A 15,826-nucleotide genomic window follows, 5' to 3' on the forward strand; every position below is an offset into this window, starting at 1 on the left:
TAACCACTGTGCCACCAGGAAAACCCACCAACTACTTTCAACCCTATGATATCCTCAATTTACTTAGTTCTCTTAACCAATACCCTTCTAGAAAAGGGGACAATAACTCACTATACAAACGTACTCCCCATTTCTTTCATTTTTCAACCCACTGCATTTAACCTTCTATGTCCTCTCCTCCCTTGCTCTACTGATAGTATTTCCCTAAGATTACTAATGACCAAGTTGTAAATCGAATGGCAATAATATTTTTTAACTATAAAGATAGGTTATTACAACATTACATGTCACAACTCTTACAGAATTTACTTATTACAAAATTATTATAGAAGAAATCATTAAGAAATATAAAACCATAGGAAATACAATTTCCAATAAAGATAAGGGTTTAGTGTAGTCAAGTACTGTTCTAATTGCTTCACATGTATTGAATCACTTGATTCTTTTACTTACCCAAGGTCAGTTAGTGGCAGAGCCAAGATTAAAATTCAGTTTGTTCTAGAGCTTATACTTAATCACTATATTATATAGCTTTCTCCAGTTACACAAATAAAACAATAATAATCACTGCAAAAAGATAAGGTGTAATTTTATTACTTTCAACATTTCTTTTCATCACAATGAACAAAACAAAATAAACTAAAATACAACACAGCTTTACAAAAATAAATTTTTATTAAAAGCAGTAGAGTCTGAGCAGGAGACAGTACAAAGAGTGTAAACAATGTAAACATCACTACATTCAGCTCAGCTTGATTGAACGCTGAAAGACAACTCTAAATGCTCTATGTGCCCTTACTAGCAAGATACGTTAGTTCTACTGTACACAGAAAACACACTCTAATTTTGATTGAGAAAAAGTATTTTATCGAAGTCGGTCCCAGCGCCAAATACTGGCATCATCACAAACAGCTATAAGAATGCTGCTATCCCTGCTAAAACTGGTTTGTCGAATAGCAGCACCACATTTATGATGAGTCAGTGTTGTGCATCTAGGGAGAAAACATGACAACAGGTTAAATACCATGCATATATAATGCTGTCAGTATCTAACTTAAAACAATGAATCAGAAAATGAATAGATGTTCCAAGTCATATAGAAAGCACTTGAAACCAGAATACACTTCACTAAGAGCCCAATCTCAAATTTCATAAAATTTGGGTATATTTTAAATCCAAGAGGCACCATGTGATTTATCTTAAAAAAAGAGAAATAACTTATTACCAAAGTACTTGGGAAAAACAATCATTATTAGAATAAAAAAGAAATACTTTACAATACTCTGAGAATGTAAATGTTACAAATGATTTAAGGATGTAATTGATACTTGCAATGCCTTCCTCTAATGCTGACATAACACTTTGGAGAAAAAGTCAGAAATTATGAAGAGGAATTTCTAAATACTTACTTGGCTTTATGAGGATCTTCTACTTCTAAATCCCAAACATAAAGTTTGCCAACCTGATTGCCCAATGCAAGCATCTGTATAAATATATTTAAAAAAAAATCAAATTATTAAAATAAGCTGTAAAGATTTCAAACAATCCTAAGACATCTTTCTTATTTCAGAAAAACATCAGCTCCAGCCTATGGCAACGTTCTTAGTTATTTCTTTGCATCTTATATTTCCTATATTGTGTAAATGAGGATAAGAGCAACTAATGCTTCACAAAGATGTCTTGAGTAAAATAAGGAGGTTATTTTGCAAATTTACAAAGAACTTTACAATTTATTTACATAGTTAGCATGTACTCTTTATTCTGCCTTAAAGAACTGTAGTAAAAGCCATAGGAAATTTCCAAAGCTTTCATATAGAAATAAATACCCAAGTAATTTGTTATCACAAAATTCTAACACCAAATTTTAAAAAAATTTTAGATAACTAATATTTTGTCTCTATCTTCCACGTTGGTTTTCTATATAAAAAGATTAACACCCTAATCCAAAACAATAAATCTTAGTAACAGATGTTACGGAAAGTAAACACCTAACTGCCACCATTGACACCTGTCGATTTTATTTATAATAAGCACTGCAGATGGTGTGCAGAGCCACAAGGGTAGAATAAATAACATCAAAGGCCAAAGCAATTAATACAAAAAAATCAAGGTAGATTAAACTTAGAGGTAATAGAATACAGATACACTACAGAGAAAACTAAAATTGCCATGGTTTTAAGTCAAATAATTTCACAATGTAAAAATATGTTGCTACCTTTTGCCAGAAATCCATAGAAAACCTCATGTACCAAATGTCACACTGGCTGTAATCAAATCGCCCAAGAATAGTCACATTAGACTCACTGGGTTTAATTTTATCTATATCATCTTCCATTTTGCCAGGTTTCCAGCATACAATGGCATTTTCACAAGACTTTAAAAAAGACAGAAATGAGAAAAAAAGAAATGTTAATCAAAGAACTGAATTTTAAACATTAAAAACAAAGCTTTTTCTCTACTATCATTTCAGAACTCACAGCTCTTAGAACCTGGTTATCCATCTACTGAGTCCAGCGATATACATTCATTTATATTTACAGAGTCAGTATCCACACTTACGGACAAGAAGTCTGATTATCAACAGATTTTGACAGTACAAAAGCATTACACTGTCTAGAATATTCATTTCTGAAGTCACAATTTCTCTTCCAAACCAAAACAAATTCAGCTTTAGATACTTCAGCATCCAGAGACTTGAAGTATTTTATAGCAAACATAAAATTACAAACACTGTATTAGAATACACAGCTCTTCAATATGGCCCCTGCTTACTTCGCTAGTTTCATCTTTCCCCATTCCACTTCTAAACCCCCGTGGTTCCCTTTGTATCTGGTTAACTATTAATCCTTCTGTCTGCACTACATGATAGGTGCTCAAGAGATGTCATAGGAAAGCTAATGAATTCATAGAAGGGGCCTTAGAGATCAGATTATACAGAAGGCAATAAAAGCAGTGGTTCAATATCAAGACACTGATAAGGGGATGGGATTAAAATAGGCTGAGTTACACCTTCCCTGTCCTGCAACACTGAACCTTTACATACATTCTCTTTAAGCAGCAAGTGGTAAAGAATAGAATGGGAGGAAAAAATGCAAAACAGAGGGCACTATTTATATTCCTGTGTAGGTCAGTGATTTGCTGGCTAAGGGATATTTGGCAATGTCTCTGGCTTCTAGTTAATAAAGGCCAGAGATGCTGAACACTTTGCAAGGCAAAGAACAGCTCCTGCCACAAAAAAGAACTGTCTTACCCAACGTCCACAGGGCCAGGACTGAGAAATCCTGGTGCAGGCAAAGAATGCCTCCTGGAACTTTACAGGATACAGCCTAACAGCCCCATGTGGTAGCTCTGTGGGGTCACGGAGAGATTAGGGAGTGGACAATATGCTTTTTTTCTTCTCTCCCCTTTTTGGATTATATAAAATCCCAGGGATATGGATCTGTTATACAAGTTCTTTATTGTAAAGTATCTTAGAGATCACCTAGTCTGATGACTCTTAACTAAGTACACAATTGGATTGATATAGACTGTACAGCTTTCTTTAAAAATTCAGCTTGACCCCAACCCTACTGAATCACAAACTCTGAGAGGGGAGGCCAAAGCAGCAGAATGTAAAAATACTTCTTTAAGTGCTTCTTACTGACTATACTGGTAAAGGATCCTTAATCAGTGGAGTTCCCTCATGGAGAGCTAAATAATTGCACTAATGGATGGCTGTACTAGAAAATCATCTAGAGAGTTTTTAAACATTACAAATTCCCAGGTCCTTATGCCAGATTTAGAATATGTGGGGATGAAGCCTAGGAATCTATTTTTGCAATGTCCTCCCAACAGTTCTGATGTGGAGCCAGAGTTGAGACCACCAATATTCAGTTCAGCTTCCCATCTAAAATGCAGAAATCCTTTCCTGTATCATCTGATTAAGTTCTAAGAGCAGAAATTTTAGAGCTACTCCTTTTTAAATTCTGCTTCCAAAACAGATGAAGTAGAGGTACTTTTTCCTATTTATCTCGTCAAGTACAGCTTAAAAGTCTGAAGGGTAGGGAGGAGGCAGACTGGTTAGGGGCCCTGGGACATGAAGGACATTGAGTTGCTTGGTTTTCTTTTGCCTCTTTATGTATCCCAAACTGGATGCTAGAGAAGTTAGCAACTCAACAAAGCTAACAAGTGAAGACAAAAAAAAAAAAAAAAAGCCCCAACAAAAGCCTACTCTCTGCAAAGGACCAGGAAAGTGGCAACCTAGCATGAGAGAAAATTTTCAGGTAAACACTTAATAACACAAAAAAAACAGTGGACCCGTCCACACATGTGGACCAGCAAAGTCCCAGTGGGGTCCCTTCTCAGATGATAACTAAACACTTCAAATACGTAACACCCTGACTCCTCCCTACCCCTCATGGTAATGAGGTGACTCTCCTCCTCCTCCTCTGCCTGGGGTGGTATTAGAGGAAGCCTAGCAGAGAGTCAGAACGTTCACAACCACCCACCACTCTCAGTGTCAGTGGAGACCACTCAGGGAGCAGTACTGAGGCCTCCCAACCCCTCTTGCTAGGGTGGTATCACCTGAGGCCCAGTGAAAAGCCTGAACTCCCACCCCAGTAGTAAAGAGACATCATCACCAAGTCAACCAAGTGGGGAACCTGAACTTCCCTTGCCACCTGCCAATAATGAAGCAGCACTCCCCTTCCCCAGCTGAAAATTTATCAAAGGAAGCCTGCTTAAATATCAGTAAGATCCAGAGTTTCCTAACAGTAACCAAAATATCGATATCTTAATCAAAATTCACTTGTCATACCAAGAAATGTAAAAATCTCAACTTTAATGAGAAAAGATTATCAAGAGATACCAACACTGAGATGACATAGATGTTAGAACTATCTGACAAGGATTTTAAAGCAGCTATCATAAAAATGCTTCAATGAGAAATTACAAACACATTTAAAACAATAAAAAAGTTTCAGCAAAGAAATAAAAGATAAGAATCACATGTAAATTTTAGAACTAAAAAAACTATAACCAAAATAAAAAACAACTGAAGGGCTCACCAGCAAAAAAAGAGAGATGAAAGAGTCAGTAAATTTAAAGTTAGAACATAGAAATTACCCAATTTGAACAAAAGAAAACAGACTTATTAAATAATAGAGTCTCAGGGACCAAACAAAAAAATAATCACATCACTAGAGTTCCTAAAGGAGAGGGGGAAGAAAGTGGGGCTAAATAAGAATTTGAATAATGTCTGAAAAGTTCCCAAATCTGGGACAAATTATGTCCCCCAAAGACAAACCTACTACAGATTCGAGATGGTGAGTGAACCTCAAAAAAGATAAACTCAAAGAAATCAATATCAGGCATATCACATTCAAATTTCTGAAAACTAAAGACGAAGAAAAAAAAATCCTGAAAGAACACCTTACCTATAGGAAAAAAACAATTCAATGATGGCAGATGTCTCATTACAAATGACAGAGACCAGAAAGAGGGGGAACAACATTTTTCAAATGTTTACAGAAAAGAACCATCAACACAAAATCCTATATTCAGTGAATATATGCTTCAGGAATGAAGGGGAAATGAGGACATCCTCAGACTAAGAAAAACTAAAAGAATTTGTCACCATTCTAAAAGAATGGCTACAGGAAGTTTGATGAACAGAAAGGAAATGATATAAGAAGGAATCTTGGAATATCAGAAAGGAGGAATGAACAACAGAAAAAGCAAAATGAGTTAACACAACATTCTGCTTCTTCTCGAGTTTTAAAATTCTGTTTGGCGGTTGAAGCAAAAATTGTAATACTCTTTGATGAAGTTCTCAATTGTAAAGGGAATATTTGAGACAATTATAAGTGGAGGAGAAAGAGAGAGGTAAGCTTCCTATACTTCACTTGAAGTGGTAAAATGTTGATATACTGACTGATCACATATATATCATATATATATATATAGTAACACCCAGAGCAAATACCTACACAAAGAAATATACTCAAAAGTAGTATAGATAAATCAAATTGGAATTCTAAAATATGTGCACATAGGCGAAAAAACCCAGAGAAATGAAAAGAATGAAAGAAAATTAAATGGTAAACTTAATGTAATAATTGGTTAGTTAAGGCTCAAATATAAATGGTCTGAATATACTAGCTAAAACACAGTTTGGCAAAGTGAATTAAAAAAATATGACCCAACTATATGCTGTCTTTAAGAAACTCACTTCAGGTATAACAATTCATGTAGATTAAAGGTAAAAGGTTTGAAAAAGATGGGACTTGCCTGGTGGTGCAGTGGTTAAGAATCCACCTGCCAATGCAGAGAACACAGGTTCGAGCCCTGGTCCGGGAAGATCCCACATGCTGCGGAGCAACTAAGCCCGTGCGCAACAACTACTGAGCCTGCGCTCTAGAGCCCGTGAGCCACAACTACTGAGCCTGTGTGCCACAACTACTGAAGCCCATGCACCCTAGAGCCCATGCTCCACAACAAAAGAAGCCACCGCAATGAAAAGGCCGTGCACTGCAACGAAGAGTAGCCCCCACTCGCTGCAACTAGAAAAAGCCCGCGCATAGCAACCAAGACCCGACACAGCCAAAAATAAATAAATAAACTAAAAAAAAAAAAAAGGTTTGAAAAAGATATACCATTAATTAAAGGAAAGCAGGAATGGCTATACTACTGTAAGACAAAGGAGCCATCAAAGCAAAAAATTTACCAGAGACAGAGATGGACCTTACATAATGATAAGAGGGTCAAGCTACCAAGACAAAGCAATACCAAATGTGTATACACCAACCAACAGAGCTGCAAAATGTTAACAGAACTGAAAGGAGAAAGGGAAAAAGCCACAATTACAGTTGAAGACTTCAACAATTATTTCTCAATAATTTATTAATTATTAGACAGAATAGTGGACAGAAAATCAACAAAGACACAGAAGAATTCAACCACACTGTCAACTGACAGGATCTAACTGACATTTATAGAACACTCCACCCAACAGCAGAGTATACATTCTTTTCAAGCTCCCATGGAACATACCCAAAACAGGGTCATAAAACAAATCTCAAAAAATTTAAAAGAATCAAAATCATAAAGAGTATATTCTGACCAAAATGGAATCAAACTAGAATCAATAAGAGAACGATAACAAGAAAATTTCCTAGCACCTAGAAACTACACAACACACTTCATATCAAAATTTTTGTGAGATGCAGCTAAAGCAGTGCTGACAGGGAAATTTATAGCACTAAATGCTTACATTAGAAAAGTCTCAACTAAATAATCTAAGCTCCTGTCGTAAAAATAGAAGAACAAAAACAACTCACAGCAAACTAAAGGAAGGAAGGAAGACAGGAGATAACAGAAAAAAATTTGACAAACCCTTAAAAAGAGTGACAGAAGAGAAGACATAAATTACTAATTTCAGGAATGAAACAGGGGCTATCACTAGAGACCTTGCAGATATCAAAAGGATAATAAGGGAATACTACAAACAACTCTCCACACATAAATTTTATATTAGATGGAATGGATCAACTCCTCAAATAGCACAAACTACCACAATTCACCCGATATGAAACAGTTCATTCGAATAACCTTTTCACTTTTAAGGAAACTGAGTGTTTAATTTTTAAACTCCTCCTCAAAAATTTCTAGGCCTAGAGGCCAGTATTATTGAGACCAAGACCAAAGGCAATATAAATAAGAAAACTTCAGACCAATATCATATCTCATTAATACATATAAAATATTTAACAAAATATTAGCAAATAGAATTCAGCAACATATAAAAAGAATTATACAGCAAGACCAAGTAAGCTTATTCCAGTGATACAATATTCAGAAACAATCAGTGCAATCCACTGCATTAACAGGCTAAAAAAGAAAAACCAGTGATCATATCAGTTGATGCAGAAAAAGCATTTGACAAAATTTAACACCCATTCATGATAAAACTCTGAAATAATTAGGCAAAAGGACAGCTCTCAACTTGATAAAGAACATCTACAAAAATCATACAGTTGATAGACATACTTGTGAAAGACTGAATTCTTTCCCCCTTTAACATCAGAAACAAGCCTAGGATGTCTGCTCTTAACACTGCTATTCAACACAGGACTAGAAGCTTACCAGTGAAATAAGACAAGAAAAGGAAATTAAGAAAAATACAGTTCAGAAAGGAAGATATAAAAACTGTCCTTATTTGCAGATGAAATTATGATCTATGTAGAAAATCCCATGTCATTAACCAAAAACAAACAAAAACCTTCCTGAACTATAAGTAGTTCAAACAGATTGAAGGATTCAAGATTAATACACAAAAATCAATTTATTTCTATATACTAGTAATGAACACAAAGAAATGGAAATCAGAAATACCATTTATTACAGTCACTCTAAATGGAGAGACATACCATAGTCAAGGACCAGAAGACTAAGCAGAGTAAAGATATTAATTCCCCACCAAACTGACATACAAGTTTAACACAATTCCAATCAAAATCTCCCTGCCCCCCAAAAAAAATCCCAATGAGATTTTTAGTAAATGTAGACAAGATTATTCTAAAATTTATACGCCAAGACAAAGCAACCAGAATAGCTAAAATAATATTGAAAAAGAATAAAGTGGAAGAAATCACTCTACCAACTCCAAGACTTATTATAGAGCTAGAGTAACCGAGCCTGTGTATGTAGTACTGGTAGAGGGAACAGAATAGAAAAACCAGAATCGGCCTCATACAAGTATGGCCAAACAATTTTGAAAAAAGTACAAAAGCAATTCAAAGGAGGAAAGATAGGCTTTCAACAAACGGAGCTGGAACAACTGGGTAACTACAGGCAAAAAATGAACTTTCTACCTAAACCTCATACAAAAATTAACTTAAAATGGACCATTAAATTGAACATAAACCATTACAATACTTTTTGAAGGAAACACAGGAGAAAATCTTTAGGACCTAGGGCTCAGTGAAGAGCGTTTAAACACAATATCAAAAGCATGATCCATAAAATAATAATTTTTTTAAAAAATCAATAAATTAATTGAACTTTATCAAAATTAAAAACATTTGCTCTGTAAAAGACCCTGTTAAGAGGATGAAAAGACAAGCTACAGACTGGAAGAAAATATTTGCAAACTAGTTATCTGACATAGGATTTATATTTAGAATATATGAAGAACTCTCAAAACTCAACACAGTAAAAAACAAAACAAAACAAAAACCAATCCAATCAGAAAATGAGAAGATATGAAGAGACATCATTGAAAGGATATATGGATGGTAAATAAGCACATGAAAAAGATGTTCAACACCACTAACCATCAGGGAAATGCAAATTAAGACCACGATGATGTATCACTACACACCTATCAGAACAGCTAAAATAAAAAATAGTGACAATACCAAATGCCGGCGAAGATTCGAAGACACTGGATCTTTCATACATTGCTGGTGGGAATGTAAAATGGCACGGCCACTCTGGAAAATAGTTTGGCAGGTTCTTAAAAAACTAAACGAACTTAACCATGACCTAGCAATTGCTCTTCTAGGCATTTATCCCAGAGAAGTGAAAACTTAAGTAAGTCCACACAAAAACCTATACACGATTGTTCAATAGCAGCTTTATTTGTAATAGGCCCAAACTAGAAAGGATCAAAATGTCCTACAACAGATGCATAAGGTTAAATAAACTGTGGTACATCCATTCCATGGGATACTACTCAGCAGTAAAAAGGGAGACCTATTGATACACACAACAACTTGGATGGCATTATACTGAGTGAAAAAAAAAATCTTAAAAGGTCCCATACTGTAACATTCTTGAAATGACAAAATCACATGTGATAAAATAACATAGAACTACACACGCACATTGTACAATGTCAATTTCCTGGATTTGATATTGTATTATAGCTATGTAAGATGTAATAACCAATGGGGGAAATTGGGTGAAGGGCAATATGGGACCTCTCTGAACTGTCTTTGAAACTTCCTGTGAATCTAATTTCAAGATCAAAAGTTAAAAAATAGAAAGGTAAAACTATACCCTCATGGCCAAGGAAAAAATAAATCAGGCTCTGCCCAAGAAAATGTGAAATGCCCTGAAACCTGTATCAAGAAAAGAAACTAGATAGCAGTTTCTCCAAATTTGACAATCCTAAATGTTCAGATGACATCACCACCAACTTCTCTAAATTATCAGTAAAAAATATATATATAAACATATGTATCAACATACTAGAGCAGGGGTTGGCAAACTACATCCCATGAACCAACTCCATCTGTCTGTTTTTGTACATGTAAGTTTACTGAAATGAACACAAACATTAAAAAAAACAAAAAAAACCAACCACACTACTGGCTTTAGATATTGGTTATTGTACCATAACACTGGATATCAGAGAACAGTATCAACTTGCAAGTTAACATTTTTCATCTTATTGGAACACAAATTATAATTCATCAGGATGTTTTATGTCTAAAACAAATTTCCAAGTCTTTCGAAGTTATCATAAGACTTAAAAAAAAAAAAAAAAAAGCAATTTCCCATCTGTTATCCAATTTACCAACTGCATAAAAAACTGTGCTCCCTGCGAAGTTCCAACTCACACAAACAATGGAAATACAGCTTAACAGCAGTTACCATACCTTGGAAAGTATCAAATCACCTAACCATCGCACACAATCGACATAATTTCTATGTATGTCTCTGGTAGAAAAGTCAGGAAAATGAATTTTCTGAGAAATAAATGGCCTGAAATGGAAATATCAAAAGTTAAGAGAAAAACGTGTAGCAAAAGCTCACTAATTTTCCTTTTTGGATTTATAAAACTTTGAAAAATAAAATATATGAATACTAATTCTTTTGTGTTTCTACAAAACTAAATACCTTCTTATCTGTTTACTCAGAGCTAAAATCTCATTCCATTTTTGTTTCTACATTTTACGCCATTATTAGCTCTCAACTGAATTTTGTATTCATCCTATGAAATTTCATTTATAAAAATTGCACCTTCCTGCCTTACTACATATAGGCCAAAATTAATCACTTAAATTCTGGCTATCCTAACCAATAACCAAAAACACCTGATTACAGAGCTGAAAATTTCTCATAGAAAATACTAAGCTACCTACTCAATCCTTTAAAATTAAGCATTAATGGTCTATGAAAGTAAACACATCTAGATTATTTCAAAAGATAATTATCTTTTAGGAACAATGACACATCATTTCAAAGTCTGCTAGAGGTAAAGTTAGGTGAGAATCCTGCCCAGAACAACAATTTCTGAAGGTGACATCTGACAGGAATTTGACATTTATTAGTTAGAACTTCTCCTGTATTTAGAAAAGTAAAATATGGTGCAACTTTTCCTTAAAGATGTTTGTGAGAAGACCATAAACTAGAGAAGTTGTTACCAATTCTGAAGTTAATTAAATGTATACCTAATATTTCTAATCTAGTAAGTGATTCAGTTTTATTTATTTATTTTTATTTATTTTATTTTTGGCTGTATTAGGTCTTTGCTGCTGCACGCAGGCTTTTCTTTGGTTGCGACGAGCAGAGGCTACTCTTCATTGCAGTGCACAGGCTTCTCATTGTGGTGGCTCCTTTTGTTGCGGAGCACGGGCTCTAGGTGTGTGGGCCTCAGTAGTTGTGGCACACGGGCTCAGTAGTTGTGACTCGTGGGCTCTAGAGCGCAGGCTCCGCAGTTGGGGCTCACGGGCTTACTTGCTCCACGGCATGTGGGATCCTCCCGGCCCAGTTCTCAAACCCATGTCCCCTGCATTGGCAGGCAGATTCTCAACCAATGCGCCACCAGGGAAGCCCCTGATTCAGTTTTTAAACTGAAGTAACTGCAGAAGTATCATATACCATGAATTAGTTGTGTCTTGGGCAACTCACATGTCCTCTCTTTGCTTTTCCCTCATATGTAAAAAGGATGTTGGGCTGAATCATTTCAAATACTCTTTCCAATTCAAATTCTGGGATCTTTTCTTTTCTTTCTTTTTTTCTTTTTTTTTTTTGCGGTTTGCAGGATCTCAGTTCCTCAACCAGGGATTGAACCCAGGCCATGACAGTGAAAGCCTGGAATCCTAACCAGCAGGCCACCAGGGAACTCCTGGATTTTTTCTTTATTAAAACATTAAAATGCTGTTAATGATCTGATATAAATTCTTAACTGCTATAATTTTATTAATTACGTTTTAGCCAAATACGTATTATAATCTATGGTTAAACCTCTCTCAAGAAGACCAGCATAATTCACTGTTATTTTCTGTAAGCTGTAAAATATAACTTCTATTTATTTCAGAGCTCTAGAAAATATAAAAACATAAACTGAATATTATACTAAGCCCTGGTGTTTTAAAATAAAAATTGAAAGTCATACTAACTCTTAGAGGCTTGAGATCTGATGCATGTCTGTGTATTAAAATATTTACTGATAATTACAAATTCAACTACCAATCTATTAATAATCTGGCTTGATAACCAGAAAATTAACTCTGCTAAAATGAAAAGTGCAAACAAAGTTAACATTTACAAACATATGATAGTCACAGTGAAAGTGTTAATAATAGCTTGATAAGATTCTGAAAAAGATAGTAAATGAATTAAGAGTTGAAGTTTTTCAAAAATATACTAAGAAAACTGCCAAGTTCCCACAGCTAGTCCCTCCCCTTGGTTCAAAGCTCCTGCTTTTGAATTTTCTCCATTTAATGAAGTGAGTATCACTTAAAGGAAAGCATTATGTTATCATGAATTAAAGCTAAGAACCCCATTTAAAATTATGATTTACTTCTTCTGTTTATATCATCATCTTACACAGATGTGTGAGTTTTCAAATAATTTATCTTCTTAGAAACATAATCATTATAATAGTTTCAAGGCATATGAAATTTAAGGACTGAAAATAAAGCTCTTTCATTATGAGTGAAAAATAAAAATAAAAATTATGATTTACTGTCTTGAATTAGAACTTACAGTATTGACAAGCAGTGCTAATAACATTAGCACATGCATACCTAAATAAAAGTAAGTGAAACGTAATACTAAATTAAGATAAAAATACAACTGAAAGGGATTTTGAAAAATGAGCCACAAACATATTAGACAAAAATAAAGGCCTTCCATTTAAAATCAGTGAATTTTATGGCATATAAGTTATACCTTAAAGTTATTAAAAGGGGATTCTAAAATCAGTGTTGGAGACGTATACAACAATTTTGGAAAAAGTAAAACGCTATTCAACAGCATGAGATAGCAAATTGTTTTAAGTACTACAACTGTTACCTGTTAGTTTTATTTGGGTTATAATCATAAGATTCCTTAATTGCATTCATCATTCTCTTTGAATTGATCCTCCAAAGTTTAAGAGAGTGATCCATACCACAGGACATTATTTTTTCACCCAAAAGATCATAATCCTGTATGTAAAACAGAAAAGCTTAAATTAAATATATAAATTATTTCCCCAAATTATGCTATCTAATGTCCAGTATTGTGAAAATTGTATTTCAAACCACCATACTAACATTTTGGGTTTCATATATGTAGGCCATAAGTCACAAAGTTTTTACTGCTTTTGAGATTTATTTTAACTGATGTGTCACCACCACAATATATGAGCTTATATAATATGGAAGGCAAAAAAGTAAACTGAATTTAGTTTTATCTATTCAATTATCTTTATTCAAATATTTCCTTTGCTTGATTTTGAAGGTGAATCGAATGATGAGGTAAAACAATTATTCTATGACATAAAAACCTAAATGGTTATGTTACTTTTCTTTGTCTAACCCTGATCAAGCAATGAAACTGACATCTGTATGTGAAATTATGAGTCCTTAAACAATTGAAATTTTAGATTATTTGTACACCTAAGTCACAACACTTCAGGTACCTTGGTTTTAGAGTTCACTTTTTAAATGAATAAAGGAAAAAATGTCTAAAAAAGGAAATAAGATATTTAAACTTTTTCATTTGCTGTTTACTAATTTTTACTAAGCTCCTAACAGATCATCCATTATAACCTCATTCCACCTCATTTCATAGATAAGACACTGAGGCACAGAGATGATATTTAATTTAGCACATGGTACATACATGTGTTAAGGAAAATCTCACACATCAATCCTTCTAGCAGTGAACTCCTATTGTTACAGAGAAGAGATACAGACTCCTGCTCTCATTTTAAGAAATAACAGTAGAGAGTTCTATTTAAGGAGAGTATTTTCCTCACTAATCTAGATATTCTGTTAATCCAACCTTTGAATTAATCATGGACACTGTTTTACACAGCCTGAGAGCTTTAGGTTTGGTGTTTACTGAATCCACAAGTCTGGTAGCTGCTCTTTTCCTAATAACCTCACTGTCAACAGCAACAAGACACCCTTAGAGCCAGGAGCTCTCATTAGTTTTTAAGGAAGGACAGTAGCCTTTTCACACATAAAGCCAGGTGGAGATTGCTATTGCAACTTCTAGAAAATCCAAGTTGCAAGTTCTAGAAAATCCTTTAAGGTAGGTATAATTCTCACAAAAGTATACAAACCCTAACTATAGGAATAGTTAGTACCTCCAATTAAAATGTCACAAGCTTCAAAATATGGTGCCCCTTTAAATAGTTTAAAAAAAAAAGAAGAAAAGAAATGAGCTTTAAGGCTACTAAATAAGTAAGCTCTACACAGAACACAAGTAAACCTGAAATAACATAAAAATCTGAAACTTGACTAAAAACATTTATATCATTACAATAGATCAACAGATTATAATACATAAGTATAAAGATAACACCATGCCATCAAAGGGAAGAGTTATCTAAAACTCAGTGTGAACAACACTTCCTAGAAATGAGTAACTTATATTTCAACTTCAAATAAAAGATGAAAAAGCTTCTTAATTACCAAGTAGGTTAACCTTTTCCTTTAATAACTGAGAAACAACAAAAGTTAACTTGGTGATTTTAGATTAAAAAACGAAAAGAACAAGTTCATAGTACTCATTCATGAGAATCCAGGCACTGAGTACAGATAAAACACAAAGAGCCTATTTGCTTTACTTCTTCATCTGTAAGTTAAAACCTTCTCTGTCACAAGTAAATGAAATAACTGTCTGCCAGACTAGATGAAACAAACCACATGCTTTCTTATAAGGAAAGAGTTCTATGGGTATTGTTCACAGCTTTGTACACCTGAAGGTCACTGCCCTGTAGCTTTCAACTTACAGCACTTAGAACTTCATCTCTGTGCCCTTCTACACCTCCAAATATTGCCACCAGAGTGTCCGTTTGGATATTCCATAATCGTAAAGCATGATCTAGTACAGACATAAAAAAATTAATATGAACTTTTATCATTCATTTACTGTGGACTTTCAAAAGCTCTTTAAAGAAGAAAAAGCTACCAAAGTTTGGACTAAACTTACTCACAGTAAAGATTAAGAAGGAATCCATACCATATAGGAACTTAAAATATTGATATCACCTGTAGATTTAACTAGGTATGAGCTCATACTTTCAAGATAAGAAAGAAATATTTCTCTGGTCCTAAATTTGATTATTGCAGATACCATAGAACAAGGTACTAGCTTGTCTCTCTACCATATCCACATTTACAAATTGAAGAGGACAAAGTAGATTTATAAGATTTCTATAGTAAATCCCAAAATAGGATTGAAACATACATAGTGACATAATTTTAGAGTATTATAGACCTTTCAAACATGCTATAACTGTAAATTGAGCAATCTAATTTTCCACTGAACATCAGCAACAAAATAAACAGACAGCAATATTCATAAATATAATACTCTGCAGAGCTTGAAATATAGCAATGTC

The 15,826-nt window shown here is 34.1% G+C and overlaps 1 protein-coding gene across 3 annotated transcripts in view; it reads right to left on the reverse strand.

Moving 5' to 3' along the window:
* Window positions 1–656: 656 nt before the first annotated feature.
* Window positions 657–15,826, reverse strand: part of EED (embryonic ectoderm development) — a 33,058-nt gene continuing 17,888 nt past the window's right edge. For 2 of the 3 annotated variants that reach the window (XM_082410191.1, XM_082410189.1), the window contains 7 exons: window positions 15,215–15,306; window positions 13,285–13,418; window positions 10,641–10,746; window positions 9,396–9,470; window positions 2,216–2,374; window positions 1,410–1,483; window positions 657–992 (listed from right to left, as the gene is read on the reverse strand). In XM_082410191.1, the coding sequence (XP_082266317.1) occupies window positions 866–992; window positions 1,410–1,483; window positions 2,216–2,374; window positions 9,396–9,470; window positions 10,641–10,746; window positions 13,285–13,418; window positions 15,215–15,306 (767 nt within the window). In that variant the 3' untranslated portion in view covers window positions 657–865. The remainder of the gene's footprint in view (window positions 993–1,409; window positions 1,484–2,215; window positions 2,375–9,395; window positions 9,471–10,640; window positions 10,747–13,284; window positions 13,419–15,214; window positions 15,307–15,826) is intronic. The other variant, XM_082410190.1, reaches the window with a different exon arrangement.

The sequence above is a fragment of the Balaenoptera physalus genome (genome assembly GCF_965194825.1).
Source record: "Balaenoptera physalus genome assembly, chromosome: 10".
Classification (NCBI taxonomy): domain Eukaryota; kingdom Metazoa; phylum Chordata; class Mammalia; order Artiodactyla; family Balaenopteridae; genus Balaenoptera; species Balaenoptera physalus.